Here is a 14267-nt window from a genome sequence, read left to right on the forward strand (position 1 = left end):
AACTATTCATGCATATATTTAACCCAACCATTATCCATTCCTCTGTTTACTTCACAGCTCTGCATCTTTATTTAGGTACAAAAATCTTATCCTGTCTTTGCCAGATAAAACATTTTCCGCCCTTCCCACACCTTCCCTTATGTTCAAATCCCAGACACATCATTACATGACACTCGGTCGTTCATCTCAAACAGGGGCTCTGCACAAGGAAGCTGTCAACAGTGGTACTGTGCACACTTCCGATTATTTAAAACTAAGCATGTTAAAGGCATGTTATTATGTCACTGAGCTTCTGAAGTCTTCACTGATGTTGTTAATCACGTAGACCAGTCACAGGATTAATTTAAATGGAAGTAAGGCAGGCAGCAATTTGAATTTTCAATTTAGTAGACTTCTAAGTGTCATACATATATATATATTGATAAAAATAACTTCAGCATTGTTTTTCTGAAGGATTCAATGAGAATATTAATTCTTTTGACCATACCTTAAAATAACTCTAACAGGAGCATAATTGTATTTCATGAAGTGTTTCCTCTTGACAATTTTTCTCCCCTTAGATATACCCAATAGAATAGGAACATCTTAAATAATTGCACAAAAGAAAAGGACAGTCATATACAGATCATACTTTTTGTTACTTTGGTAAGACCCACACTCATAGACAAATATTTTACATTTTCTTATGAATACACAAGAGCAGCATCAGTGAATTTATGCAAGCAACATGTTTCAAGACTGCCAACAATGAAGCATCGTTCAAACTGCACTGTATTTTATGAATAAGCCTGTAATGTTATATTCTAATGAATCTATTTGACATTCAGTGGTGTGATGCAGTGCAAAGTAATTTTAATAATGCAGTGCATGGCTGTAGCTTATTATATGCATATGGAAGACACCAATGTCTTTAGGATGGACATTTAACTCAAGGTAGGAGGAGAGAGACAGAAATAGACTCAAGGAATGTAAGAAAGTCCTCATCTCAAAGTCTGATGGTATTCTGAGAATCTATGTATTCAATATACACACTCACACACGCACACTGTTAAAGCAGCAGAGAGATCATTTGGAATTAGAATGTAAGCCTTTCTCTTATTTTAAAAAAATTAACACATTATTTTTGCAATTTCTCAGGTTTTTGGGTGGACAACAGGGGAAATTATTTTAATTTAAAAGAAATATTATCTATTGTCAATATTTCCAATGGATTTAAGGAAAACAATGAATAAGATTCCTCTACAAAGGTTCACTTTCCTCCCCAGCTCAGGGGATGGACTTGTTCCACAAATTAATTAGAAAGAAAGTCTTATAAAAAATACAGCTGGTCTCAGTAATGTCTGCCTTGCACCATATTGTTTGATTTTCTATATCTTAGTTTTTTGAGATCCAGATTCTTTTTTGTTTGCACAATGGAAAGAATAATTTGAAGAATAAGAAAGAGATTCTTCAGTTTTAACAATGCTACTCATCAATATGTTGAACACATGATCTGAGGATATTATTCCCCTCCAGACTTTGAGTCATTATGGTATTTTCTTCCCTTATTGCAACTCTAGTGCACAGCGCAGCCCCAATTCATGATGTGTTGGACAAAACGCAACAAAGAAATAAAGAAGGGGTCAATAGAAGCTGTTAGCTACAAACACATTACAGGCAATATACAACACCAGTGGTTGGATATTGACCTCAGGGCATTAACTCTATATTAGCATGCCATGCTACAGCACATGAACACATAGTCATCTTTACAACACAGAGCGGAATTTAAGAGACTCACATAATTGCCTGCGAGAAGGTACAGGAGCACTTCCAAATGCTGTGCCCTGTAAATAAAACACATTTTTTTTTTTTTTGGAGCAAAGGATGTCAGATTAACAGCAGCAGCAAATGAAAAAAAAATGACAAGACATGAAGAAAATGAAGGCAGTGAAACAAAAGAGGCTGTTTAGATAGAGGAGCTTGTTATTACTAAAAAACCTGCAGTTCCTACTTTCAGATAAACATAAATTATTAGTTGAGAACGTTCTAAGAGTAATCCACACATCAGTGGACACAATGAACCAGAAAGAGAGAAAAAGAGAGAGAAAGCAGGCAGAAAAAAGTATCAGCATAAGACAGGCATGCTCACACTTGCCAGAAATTAAATTTGATGGAAAGAACAATGGACAGAATATATATAAAACTAATTCCTTGACAAAAATAAGAAGGTTTAATTACACCAACGTCTTAGCTGATACCATCACTGTTTGAAGGTAAAGTACATTTCAAACAGGTAGGAAGGAGAGCGAGTGCAGTACAGTTTGGTTCCTGCCACTTCGTCCTCATCTCTTCTCCAAAATCCTTTAACAAGTCCTCACTGGGTCAGTTTGATGACAAGTGATAGGAAGCACCTTTATTAAAACCCCGATCAATATACGCAGTATGCTTTTCCCGTAGATAATACACAAAAGATGAAGCAGTCTGTGGCAGCAATTACCACAAATCTCTGAAATACCAACCGTGCATGGAAAGAACATATGAAACAAATGCCAAGCAAGTCATACCAGTTGGGATATGTAAGGAAGCCTCTTCTCAATGCAATCCTCTATCCCCACTCCCTGCCCACCCCCACCCCCCGCCAAGGCCAGAAAAACAAACTCATCACAGAAAGAGATTAAAAGAATGACTACATAAAGAGAAACTCTAGTGTATAAAATTTGAAGAGCAGGGTTAAAACAAACTATATTGTCTGATCTTTAATTCAGATCACTAATCAGAAATTTGCTTTGGCTTTGTGTCCAAGACTGCTTCCTCCTTCCCAATGTAAAAGGGTACACTGATCATTTGGACTGAGTAGTCGAGAATGACTAATTACAGTAATATTTAGACTGCATTTATTGCCTTAAAAAGAAATAACAAACCACAAAAATATAATAAAACACCTGAAACTTATGAGACTTGAGTGGAGCTTGGCTTCCTTTGAAGTAATTTTTACTTCTATCATCTTTTTGAATTCAAGGCTATGAACCTATTTACCAGGCATTTAGACAGTGCTAGGCATTTCTTCTTTGGGATCATTTTTTTTTTCCCCCAGGTTTTCTAAGATTCCATTTTCCTTTACCTAGTAAGAGTGAAGCAAATATATGCGTATCTCGAAAGCCCCATAGAGAAACCATCTTTACACCACTGCTCCCACATTACTTCATTTAAGGAAAGCCAGAATAATTCGTCACTTCAGAAGCCATGGCTATGCTGCTGAGACCACAGCTTGCTATGTTGTGGCCACGTGCAGTGCTGGGTAGCTCTGCAGAAGCCATTTGTCTCATTATGCCACAAGCTTATCACTCTGAGGCCAACTCCTTGAGGTCACAGTCAGCACAAGAAGTAGCCAAGGGAGCAAGCTGGGGTTAACTTGTGTTGGAGCAGCAAAAAACCCACCAGCTGCCTCCCTTGTTTCCAAGGTTGCATGGGTGCCAGGAAAAAGCAGTAAGCTCTCTTGTTTACCAGTGCAAGCAGGCAGTGTGCTCAAAGCCCTTTTCTCCAGGGCAAGCAGTGCCCTGCCAGTGCACTATCGCCAAATCCCACAGTTATCTGTGAAGTTATTTCAGCACTCCCAAAGTCCACCTTTCACCTCCAGCAAACTTATCAATGTAGCCAAAGGACAGCCTGGTTTGGGTACCAAACCAAATTGTACATTGGCACTTAAACCAGTTCTTCAGTGTCTGCTAAGGCTTTACCAATTATTTCCAGTGCTCTCTTAAATCTTTTGGAAACAAAATACAGTTATTTGCAATACTAAGAATACACCTATTCATCTAAAGCAAAGCTAGAAGTATTGAAGAACACACATTGCGGAAGGACAGCGTCCCCATTCTGCCAACTATATGCTATTCTGCTTTGCTTAAAGGCAGCTTTCTAAAAAAGCTGAGATCCTGTTGTCGTGTATCTTGCCTCCTCCCCTGGGCCACTCTACAATCTCAGGAGTCCCTGTGTAGAGTTGGGTGGATAAGCATCCCTTGACCATATCAGCCAGCACTCTTGCATGGCTGAGGTGGGGAACTGACTGTACCAGCAACGTTACCTATCTGAATTGTAACATCCCCTTATGGCCTTGTTACATTCTTTATCTGAATCGGAAAGGTATGGTACCACCATCACCAGAATTTGAAAATTCAAGTAATTACCAACTCCGGTTGTGGCCAGAACGGAAATTTGTTGTTGGCTAAAGCCAATCATCTCTGATCCTATACATGGCAGTCCTAAAGCGAGGCACTTTTGAGCGCTCCTGGACCACAGGGGGCTGCATCCAGCATCTGCCTCTGAATGAGATGCCTCTCAGAGCTTGCAAACTCCAAGGTTTGTGAAGTTAGGAGGACTGTTGCCAAAAGCTGATGATGGAGTCTGGGCTGACACGCCTACTCCTTGAGTCTCAACCCTTCACCCACTGAGAAATACAAAGGTATTTGACGTGAATATTTCACTGAACTCGAGGGGAACTTTTATAGCAGGTACATCATTGTACATTCATATATATATATGTACACATGCACACATTCATTTGTGTCTGAGTGCACGTGTGTGTGAATTGATTTTGGTACCTCATAACAAGTACAGAATGAATGTTACCATCTTGGATCCATGATTAATTTACTGTTGTGATTATAGTAAATCATATTGGTCTACTTTGTAAATGATAAATTAGTCAATGATTAAGTGCTGCTAAACTCTTGTGATCAACCTTAAACTGTGGATAAACCTTAGACAATCTTTTGATATAAACTGTTGTCCAAGTGTGAGACTGAGATTGGATGTAGCTGCACCTAAGCTCTATCAAGAGTTTAGAAAGCAAAGAAGTCCAATCTGAATCTCATGACTAAATAGAAGGGTGTGCCTTTCCCTTTTATATCTCCAGTCTCTGTGTAAATCATTCCAGCTTAATTTTAATTTGATTCTTCTTTGTGTGATATATCTAAGCAATAAGTAATAGCGGAAACCTTGCCATCAAATGTCATGAAGTCACACTCCCACAAATTCATATTAAAACTATTTCGCTAATACCTTTGTTGGTGATTCTTTAAGTGACCTAACTACTCACTTGCGACAGGTACACAGTGGTACCTGATATTATGGTGCCTCCTAAAAGTCAGTTTTCAGTTCATCATTTAAAGACATTGAAATGATTTGTGAAACCATATATAAAACCAAAAAGCACAAAGTAAATTCATCTGACAGTGGTTACCTGACTGCTTCCGTATTTAGCCGAAAGTATTTATTTTTTTCCTATGCTTTCAATGTGTACCATCTACATTTTCCCCTGCCATGCATCAAAAAGTAAACATTCAGACAGCCTTATCTTACACAAATCCATCAACCAAAGAATTGGGAATTTAATTATTCATAGTTAGTTGCTATTTTCACTACTGACACCGAGTACTGTATTTCTAATGACCATAATGCTCCTTTGAAAAGCAAGATGCCAATGCATTTGACTGCATTACTTCTTCATGTTTCTGATTTCCAAAGTAAATGGCCTTCCAAGAGGACAAGGATATATGCCTTTACCTTTTACCAAGCCTTCCTTTCCTTTCTTCCCCGCATACTCCAGAAATAAATGTTATCCTTCAGTACCATCTGGCACAATGATAAGGAGCGTTTTTCAAAACTAAGTCAAGTTTCAGACATTCTCCATGGAAAATCCAGGCTCTGCTGGAACTCTTTGTAGTTCCACAGCTTAATCTTGTACAGCTTTTTTTTCCTGTCTTCTCTGTGTGTAGTATAACACTTAATCCTAAAGGTTTCTAGGTTTCCATGATAGCCTCAGTGGTAAATACTATATTAAGTTTTCCAAATTCTCTGTGATTCCTAGAAATGTAGAGCGTTACACAGGAATAAGATAATGCTATTCATAATGCACAGGCATTGTAGATGACTCATAGTTACTAAGTTAATGATTTACAGAAGTTAGCACACTCTCAACTGAAGCTTCTAAGTGGCTAACCCTTCCCTAACTTTTTACTGCAGAATATTAACTAAGAGTTCACTTACAGAATTACATCTCCCAAAATATTGCTCTTAGTAACAGCAAAGTCTCAGTTTGGATTAATCTTTAAATACTATTGCAGGTATTATGTTCACCACAGGATGCTGATGTGTATAACAATTTCCATGCATCTTAAACCTATGACTTACATACATACCTGTGACTTATGTGTAACTCATTTTCACTTAAAATGTTTTTAAGTTCTTTTAAAGGGTACATAAAACATGCTAACAGTAGCACCTTCTAAACCTTTATTATGTAAATGCACAGAACAGAGGTACAGATTCAGCATCTTGGGATTACTGTGCACATTTTTTTTATTTTGATTGATCCCTCTGCCTATATCAGCTCAATGTCGCTCAAATTTTGAATGCTAAAAATCTCAGCAAGTCCATGATAAGACTGATGAGAAACAGGAAAAAAGTTTTAATGATGACTGTATTTTTCAGCTTTCCTAACCACTTTGAAAGGGTCTTTAGATCTAATTAATTTAACATACATAAATAAATATCTCTCTGCTAATTCATTTAACATGGAATTAATTTTAAAAATTATATTCTCTATATTAGTACTTACATTATGCTTCCAACAAATGTCAAAATAGTCCAATGAGTGCAATAAGTTACACTTCTTCAGCAGCCAACTAGTGTGTCAAAGGAAACTAAGGGCAGGGGGAGAAGTTGATTATGATTAGAGACCTTCTGGAGGGAAAGCTTAAAGTGACAGCCCCTCAATTTCACCTTTCAATATACATGTAAGGAGAAAATGGTCATCAGTCCCTGAAAAGTCAGAGCTCAGCAGACAAGAAAAAAATCCATCAAGCCTCTAGAAGTGAAGTTGCCAGGCTGCCTCATTTATAACACCTGGCCTATTCAGTGGACCAATAAGGGAAGTAACAGTTTTTACAACTGCTTTGCACGTAAACAAGTTTGCACAAGTACGATGAGAAGATACACTTGCCCAGGGCTTGATTCCTGCCTACTTCTTTCACTCTGTGGCACAAAAATGCCCAAGCATTGAGATTTCAGTCTGAAGTGCTTGCTGGCCTGCTGGCCTGGGAGCAGCCAGAGCTCATCCTCTAGGACTAAACTGCTAAACCTGTCAGCACCTTCTATTTGTTGATGCAAAGCACATTCAGATACCTTTGGGAAAAAAAAAATAATAAAAAAGGCTTAAATGATCTGTGCAACCATATCAATTTACTTAGTATTTACTATAGCATCAGATGCTGAACTCAGCACTAACCAGCTAGTTAACTTCTGTGCCATGCAATTCAGTGCTACAGTCTCTGTTCCTGATGAGCAAAAAATAAGAGAGGTTTTTATTTTCTTTCCTGCCTACGTGTAATATATCCTCAGCACCCTCTCATTGTTAATGCAGGAATGTTTGATTACCCAAGACATCCTCAAAGTGAATCTGGATTTTATGCACCAGACAAACAGATAGACTGTCATTCTGTTTACATTTCTTCAGTCAGTCATTTATAATTTCATTTCACTTCACTTTCAGAAATGCAATCAGAACACTACAAAACTCAGTTCTTTTTGAAAACACTATCAATTTTTAATCTTGTCAAGGTGAGAGTATGACACAGTTTCTGTCAGAAGTCACAGTTAAGTATTCACTGGAAGCTCCAATGAACTCCGCAAGGGAATCTGGCATTTAATTCCCACAGCTATATTTCTCACATCCACACATTGAACAAAACCAGTTACTGGCAGTTTTTTAAAGTAATGACCACAAATGCCAGCCAGCCTACATATTTGTTACTGTAGCTATACTGGAGCAACAGCAGCAAGGAAGTCCGGATGAAAAGGGTTCATAATGCAGTCTATTCAATGGAACAAAACATCCATGTATTAGTTTGCTGTTTGAATGAAGCCATTCAATAAAAATACTTTAGCAATTGCATACATTTCCTGCATCTCTCTGAACTTTGAAGTTATGAGTTCACCTGTTATTAACTGCATATAGCAACTAAAGTCCTCTGGGTTCACCTTGAGCAACTTGGAAGTCTGAGTACTGCAGTATATGAAATGATCAAATCAATTCAGCTGAACTGAATACCCCCCCCCCGGTAGCATAACTACACAAATATTGCTGTTCTTTTTGTGTCACTTTCTATGAGGCATCTCCACAGAGATGTGTATTGACAACAGACCAATCAATGCCAGAAGAGAGCTCGCTACCCATCAAGTGAATGCTTTTCCTATAAATGCCCCTTTTTCTCTTACAGCACAAACCCACCTCTTACAGGGTTAAAAGAGTGCTAATTAAAAAAACCAACAACAACCAACAAACAAGAAAAAAAAAACCAAACAAAAAAACCCAAAACCCAAACCTACCACCCCTCCTCAACTCCAGATTATGATTTTTAAACAGACTACTCACAGCAGGCAATATTTTCCCTAGGCAAAGTACATAATACTTTGACATGAACTTTGAAAATTAACGTATCCCTTTTTCTCGTGACAGAAATTAGAGCGATAACTCAGAATATTTCACAACACTGCTAAGAATAAAAAGCACAGTCTTAAATGACAAGCTGTACTGAAATCTTAGTTATTACTACACAATAAATTGTTGAAGTGATCTTACAAGATTTCTGAAAGATAAGTCCTCGTCAATACATGATGGCATAATACCATTGATATGTAAGATCTCCCAGAGACAGAAAAAACTGCTAGAACACCACCAGATTCTCCTATAAGGGCAAAACATGCTCCTTTCACAAAAAGAGCAAATACTAAAATGGTAAGCTGTGCTCTGATATGACAGCTTTCACTTGTATCGTGCAGCACTTCACTGGTTGAGTACATCAATGAAATGATGCACCGAGTAGTGTGCTGCTGCTCCTGAGTTCATTAAAGGCTGCCTTGGATCTACTACTTTTCCATTGCAATGTCACTCTTAAAGGGTTCTAAAAAATATACTTAATTCAATATAATGACATTAGCAGGTCTCCAGATATTATGGTGCCACCACATTCTAAAACATGCAGTCTTTACCCAACTTCATGCCCTTTCTCCACAGTTTCAGTTTAGGTGCAAGAAATTTATTAATATGTTCTTGCTCACTGGATTTTACTGTGCACACTCAACCATTCGGAGCACAAATACCTCAAAAGCCCTTGCACAACCTAAGACCTATATCTAGCTCTCCAGTATCTCCTCTTAAAGTCACTTTAAGTTATCATAACATGATCCAAGGCCCCCTTGACATAAGTATTGCCTCTTCCAAATGTATTTGGAAAGTGATTTATAACAGTTGATTTTACCATGGGACTCCCTACTCGACTCCTCACCTTGGTACTAATATCCCACCACTTATTTTTCCATAAATGCCTGAGATGTCTGCTGCAAGTTTCTTAATTTGAATTCATGGAAGATCACTCATTTTGTTTTTAAGATTTTTTCCATTTTTATAGAAAATCTTGCTTTTGTCACTTCACCTATATTTGTGTGAGATGATTCAACGGGACTTATGTTTGTTAGGATAGCTCTTCCCTGTTTTCCACGTGAAATTCATATAATGTCTTTTAGTCTTCACTCCATTTCTCATTTTAAAAAAATCCCCTTTAAAATTCTAAGTGCTGAAATCACTTCTACTTAGTAGAAAACATCCATCCTTCAGGCTCATTTTGACAAGTTGAAGAAATGCTCATTTGAATACAGAGGGGTGGAGAGTTTGATACACTGGAAGAATAATCATCTGCATAAATATAAATGAAAATTTGTAGTCAAAGTAGTACTACTAAAGACAAAGACCAAGACTTTAAAGCAAAACTCACGCAAAACAGGAAATCTTTTTCCTTTCAGACGGAGATTAGAAAATACTACCAAAAAAAAAAAAAAAAAAAAAGAAAAAAAGGCAAAAAAAAGCCCCACTACTTTTCACAAGCAATTGTTTACAACTTAATCTCTTTTATAGCATTATCCAACTTCAATAACACCCAACATTGTCTTTACAATCCCTCTGATGAAAAACTGCTTGTCATTTGTGTCTTTTTCCTTTATTAGATTTCAGATTGCAATGTGTTTTACCTTAAATGAAGAAACAAGAAAAAAATATTTTGTTCCTAAGGTGGCCTGAAATACCACAAGGCCTTCTTACAACTCCAAAATATTTAAAGCTATGTGCAATTGAAGGTGATAGCACAGCAATCCCACGTATATATATATATTTTTTAAAGTTATGCCCAGGTATGAACAAAATTACTAAAAGAAAATAGCCTGAAAAGCAAATGCAGCTCCATAGTCTACAGGTATATTAATACAAATATGTTCCTCCTCCAAACACCTTCCAAACTGGAGTTATAGCTCAATAAGAAAGACATATTTCCATCTTAAAGTTATCAATAAATATTTTAGTAGCAGTCTCTTGGCACATTTTCAACTCTGAACCAACAATTACATGCACTTTTCAGCAATCTGCTTCCACATATAAGTGAAAGATCCTAAAATACACTTTCACACCACATTTTGGATTGCAATCTCATAAGGCCAAACTATACATACTACATTACATCTAGATACAATCAGGCAAGGCAGTAATAGTTTTTCTGGGTACCTACAGTCCCTTACATGATAGCAATAGGATAATTTTTTGAAATGGATAATCCAACTAGCTAGCTTGAATTTGTTAATTGAATGCTTCCTTGCCACTATCTTACTAGCAACAACAATCTGCTCAAATTGCTTACGTGGAAATTTCTTATAAATTGTGAATTTGTATGCCTCAACATCTGCTGAAATACTGTTCTTCCATTTAAAAAAATAACACTGTAATTTGTAAACATAGTAAAAAAGTCCATGAAATAGGAAAATATTAACTCATTTGCAGACATCTCATTCACGCTAGAGATGTTATGATTTCTGAATCACTTTATGACCTGTCTGTCTTTACCCTCTCAGGGGACTTGACTTAAAAGAACTTGAATTTAGCTATTGCTGCCTTCAAGCTTGTACAAGTCGTTTTAAATATACCCTATTTTGCTTATTTAAGTCTTTCATGAACTTGGTCTTACAAATCCCCTAGGCGCTATTGGCTACTGACATCTTTCATTTAGGGCTTATTAACTGTACTCACTTCAGTAAAAGTGTTTCTATTTTAGGGCTGTCCTTTGTAAATTCAGACTGAAATTGCTGGGCATCCTCAGTACTTGGTCAGCTTCCACCCCTTCTCTTGTTCTCATCAGCCGAACGTCGCTCTTCTGCTGACAATGTGATCCAGGTTGATAGCATGTATTTAGATCCTCTTGCACTCATTTTTGTAAAACTGGGAACTTTTTGTCTGCTTCTACCTTGTTTGTAACTATGATACCCAGTTCTGCAACATGATGTTCAGCCATTGTTTGGCAAACATAAAAGACCCCATTAAAATTATCATCAACAACAAAAAAAGGAATTAACTACATTACACAGCAAGTCAATTTAGCATATCTTTTAAGGACAATTAGAAGCTTTCTCTGCAATGAATTGTCGCATACATTAGATTGTGTCACAGACAAATAAAAACCTCACTGTTTAATATTTTTTTTTTATGTCAGAAAAATATATTTTGCTGGTATTACAGGACTGTAGGTGGCTTAAAGAGTAATAGGTACCTCACTGCCTCCCAGAGTGCGTTAACTTTCTAATGGGTGGATGTAATTTCTTATGTCAACCATTTGGCTGGAAGCAACACCTGGTGGGTGTATCTGATATTGTCCAGGAATATCCGAGTAACAGTAACTCCGAGACATGGATACAGAGGGCTTTTTTTAAAAAAAAACCCTGATTTTACTTAACCCTAAATTACTCCCTGCTTCATCACAGGAAAACTCTTGATTCAAAGGGAAGCAAAAAGGCAAATTATTTTGTTTGTGAAATTATTATTTTTTTTACTTCCCATTCATAGCTGCTGCACTTTTGTTTACAAAACTGGCTTCATATATGCACATATGCACATGTATACAAAGTGTATCCAGAACATACAAGTAACACTTTAAAAATGTGCACGGTGTAGATGTATGCACATCCTATTGACCGATTATCACAGAACCTGCACCATTCTGTTTGGAAGAGGCGTCAGCTGGTCATCTAGCTCTCCCTCCTGCTCAAAGCCAGGTGTTAACAATGAATTCTAACTTAACCACCCCCAAATTAAAAATTCACTAGAGAAAGGGCAGAGGCCATTGGATGATTATATCTACATCAGAATATGACACTGTGGTAAATGTTTGTATAAAGCTTAATGGAATGCCTAGAGATTAACATTGCCATTTTAATTTAGTCAAAACCTAATGCTGAAGCACATGTTTACCGCTGCCTTTTCAGCTCATATTTCCACAGCGCTCCTTTATTTCTAAAAATAAACACCAAAAAATCCCAATCTCCTGTGCTTTCGTAAAAAAAAAAAAAAACCACACAAAACCGTGTTAATGCTAAATAGAATTACAGGCCAATGAACAATAAGCGTGTGAAATTTAGACTTTTCTCCCAACTACAAACTGCAAACCTATCTACATACTTAGAATGTGCAGACCTGCAACATTTGCTTTGCCACATTAAATAAATACTTCCACAGTTCTGTATACTATTTTCTGTAACAGTCTATGTTTGAAATATCCCAGCAAGACAAACTAATTTTCTTATTTTCAAGGGGTGAATATGGAATTTGTACAAATCACCATGAAAGTGATTACCACTGCAGGTTTCAATGTGATTACATTAGAGGTCTGACCAAAAGTCACTGGAAATCTTTCACATTTGAGAGTACTTTCGTCTTGTGCAAGCTCAAATATAGTGTGGAGCTCTTTTTCCATATATGTGTTGTTCACATGAAGTCAGACACTCACAGTACTCGAGCTGTATGAGAATTTTTTAAAAAGCTCTTATTTAACCGGGTTCATTTTAATTTTATCTGTCACAAATAGCAAGTAGGTAACATGAATAGCATGATAACACAAGTAACATGAGTTAAATTAATTTGATGGCTCAATCAGGAAAAACAAGGATTATCTAAAAAAATCGCATGATTATACACAAGCAAAAGGCAAGACTGGCAAGGAAGAAAAGAAATAGATATTAGGAGATGAAAAAAATATTAGCATGAAAGCAATTGCCATCAGATCAGTACTTGATGGCCTTCATGAAACAGTGTTACTACTCCTGAACTGAACAGATAAATGCTGACATTACAACAAAAGACTACTGCAGGGGGATGGAGATGAGGTAGGCAGGGAAGGAGAAAACATCCTTCAAACAGATAGAAATATATTTTTTTTCAGACTGTTGATTCAGCTTCATTTCAGAAACAAATTATAAATAAAACCACACACCATACAAGAAAAGGGACAAGATTCTGGACACATGTCATTTTGATTTTTATTTTATGGGCAGTGTGACAAGCTTCAAACTGCCTGGTAGGAAATGTGTTAATCTCTAAGCTCCTGAAGACAATTCTCTTCCCTGTGTATTCTTTTCCCTTAAAAAGAAAACCCTTCTTTTTTGTTTTCAAAATAGGTTGATAAGAGCATCTTTCCCGTTGAACCTTACAAATAATAATTGGAAAAAACCCAACCAAAACAAACAGCAGGAAAATTAAAACAGCAAAAAAATGTATTATTCCTGTTCCTAAACCATAGCCTGATTGATGTGGGTTTTTTTCAGCTTCTGAATTAATAGAATAAAATATGATTCTTTGTTGAACAGATGGTCAATCATGGGAGTTTGCTATTATATTTAGCTTTGTTAACTGTTTCTTGGCTTTGATTTCATTTAATTTTACATATATACATATATATATAGTTAATTTGACTTATGCTTATCTGAGCAATACAGAGTTTCAGCTTTTTCGGCATGTCCAGATGGAGATCGGTGACAAGTGGGGTCCCTCAGGGGTCCGTATGTAACCAGTACTGTTCAGTATCTTCATCAGTGACAGAGACAGTGGGACTCAGTGCACCATCAGCAAGTTTGCAGATGACACGAATCCGAATGGTGTGGTTAACACACCTGAGGGATGGGATGCCACCCAGAGGGACCTGGAAAAGCTTGAGAAGTGGGCCTGTGTGAACCTCATGGGGTTTGAGAAGGCCAAGTGCAACATCCTGAATCAGGGCAACCCCAGTATCAATACAGGCTGGGGGATGAAGGGTTTGAGAGCAGCCCTGTGGAGAAGGACTTGGGGGTAGTGGTGGGTGAAAAGCTGGACATGAGCCGGCAATGTGCACTCACAGTCAAGAAAGCCAGTTGTATCCTGG

General features: G+C 37.2%; 1 protein-coding gene across 4 annotated transcripts in view; it reads right to left on the reverse strand.

Annotated features, from left to right (window-relative positions):
- The window catches only part of CCSER1 (coiled-coil serine rich protein 1), a 713303-nt gene that overhangs the window by 143251 nt on the left and 555785 nt on the right, over nucleotides 1-14267 (reverse strand). For 2 of the 4 annotated variants that reach the window (XM_055702315.1, XM_055702326.1), the window contains exon 10: nucleotides 1781-1826. The exons of the other annotated variants lie outside the window; for them this stretch is intronic. In XM_055702315.1, the coding sequence (XP_055558290.1) occupies nucleotides 1781-1826 (46 nt within the window). The remainder of the gene's footprint in view (nucleotides 1-1780; nucleotides 1827-14267) is intronic. 4 annotated transcript variants of the gene reach the window in all.

Source organism: Falco cherrug, chromosome 1 (genome assembly GCF_023634085.1).
Source record: "Falco cherrug isolate bFalChe1 chromosome 1, bFalChe1.pri, whole genome shotgun sequence".
NCBI classification, from domain to species: Eukaryota; Metazoa; Chordata; class Aves; order Falconiformes; family Falconidae; genus Falco; species Falco cherrug.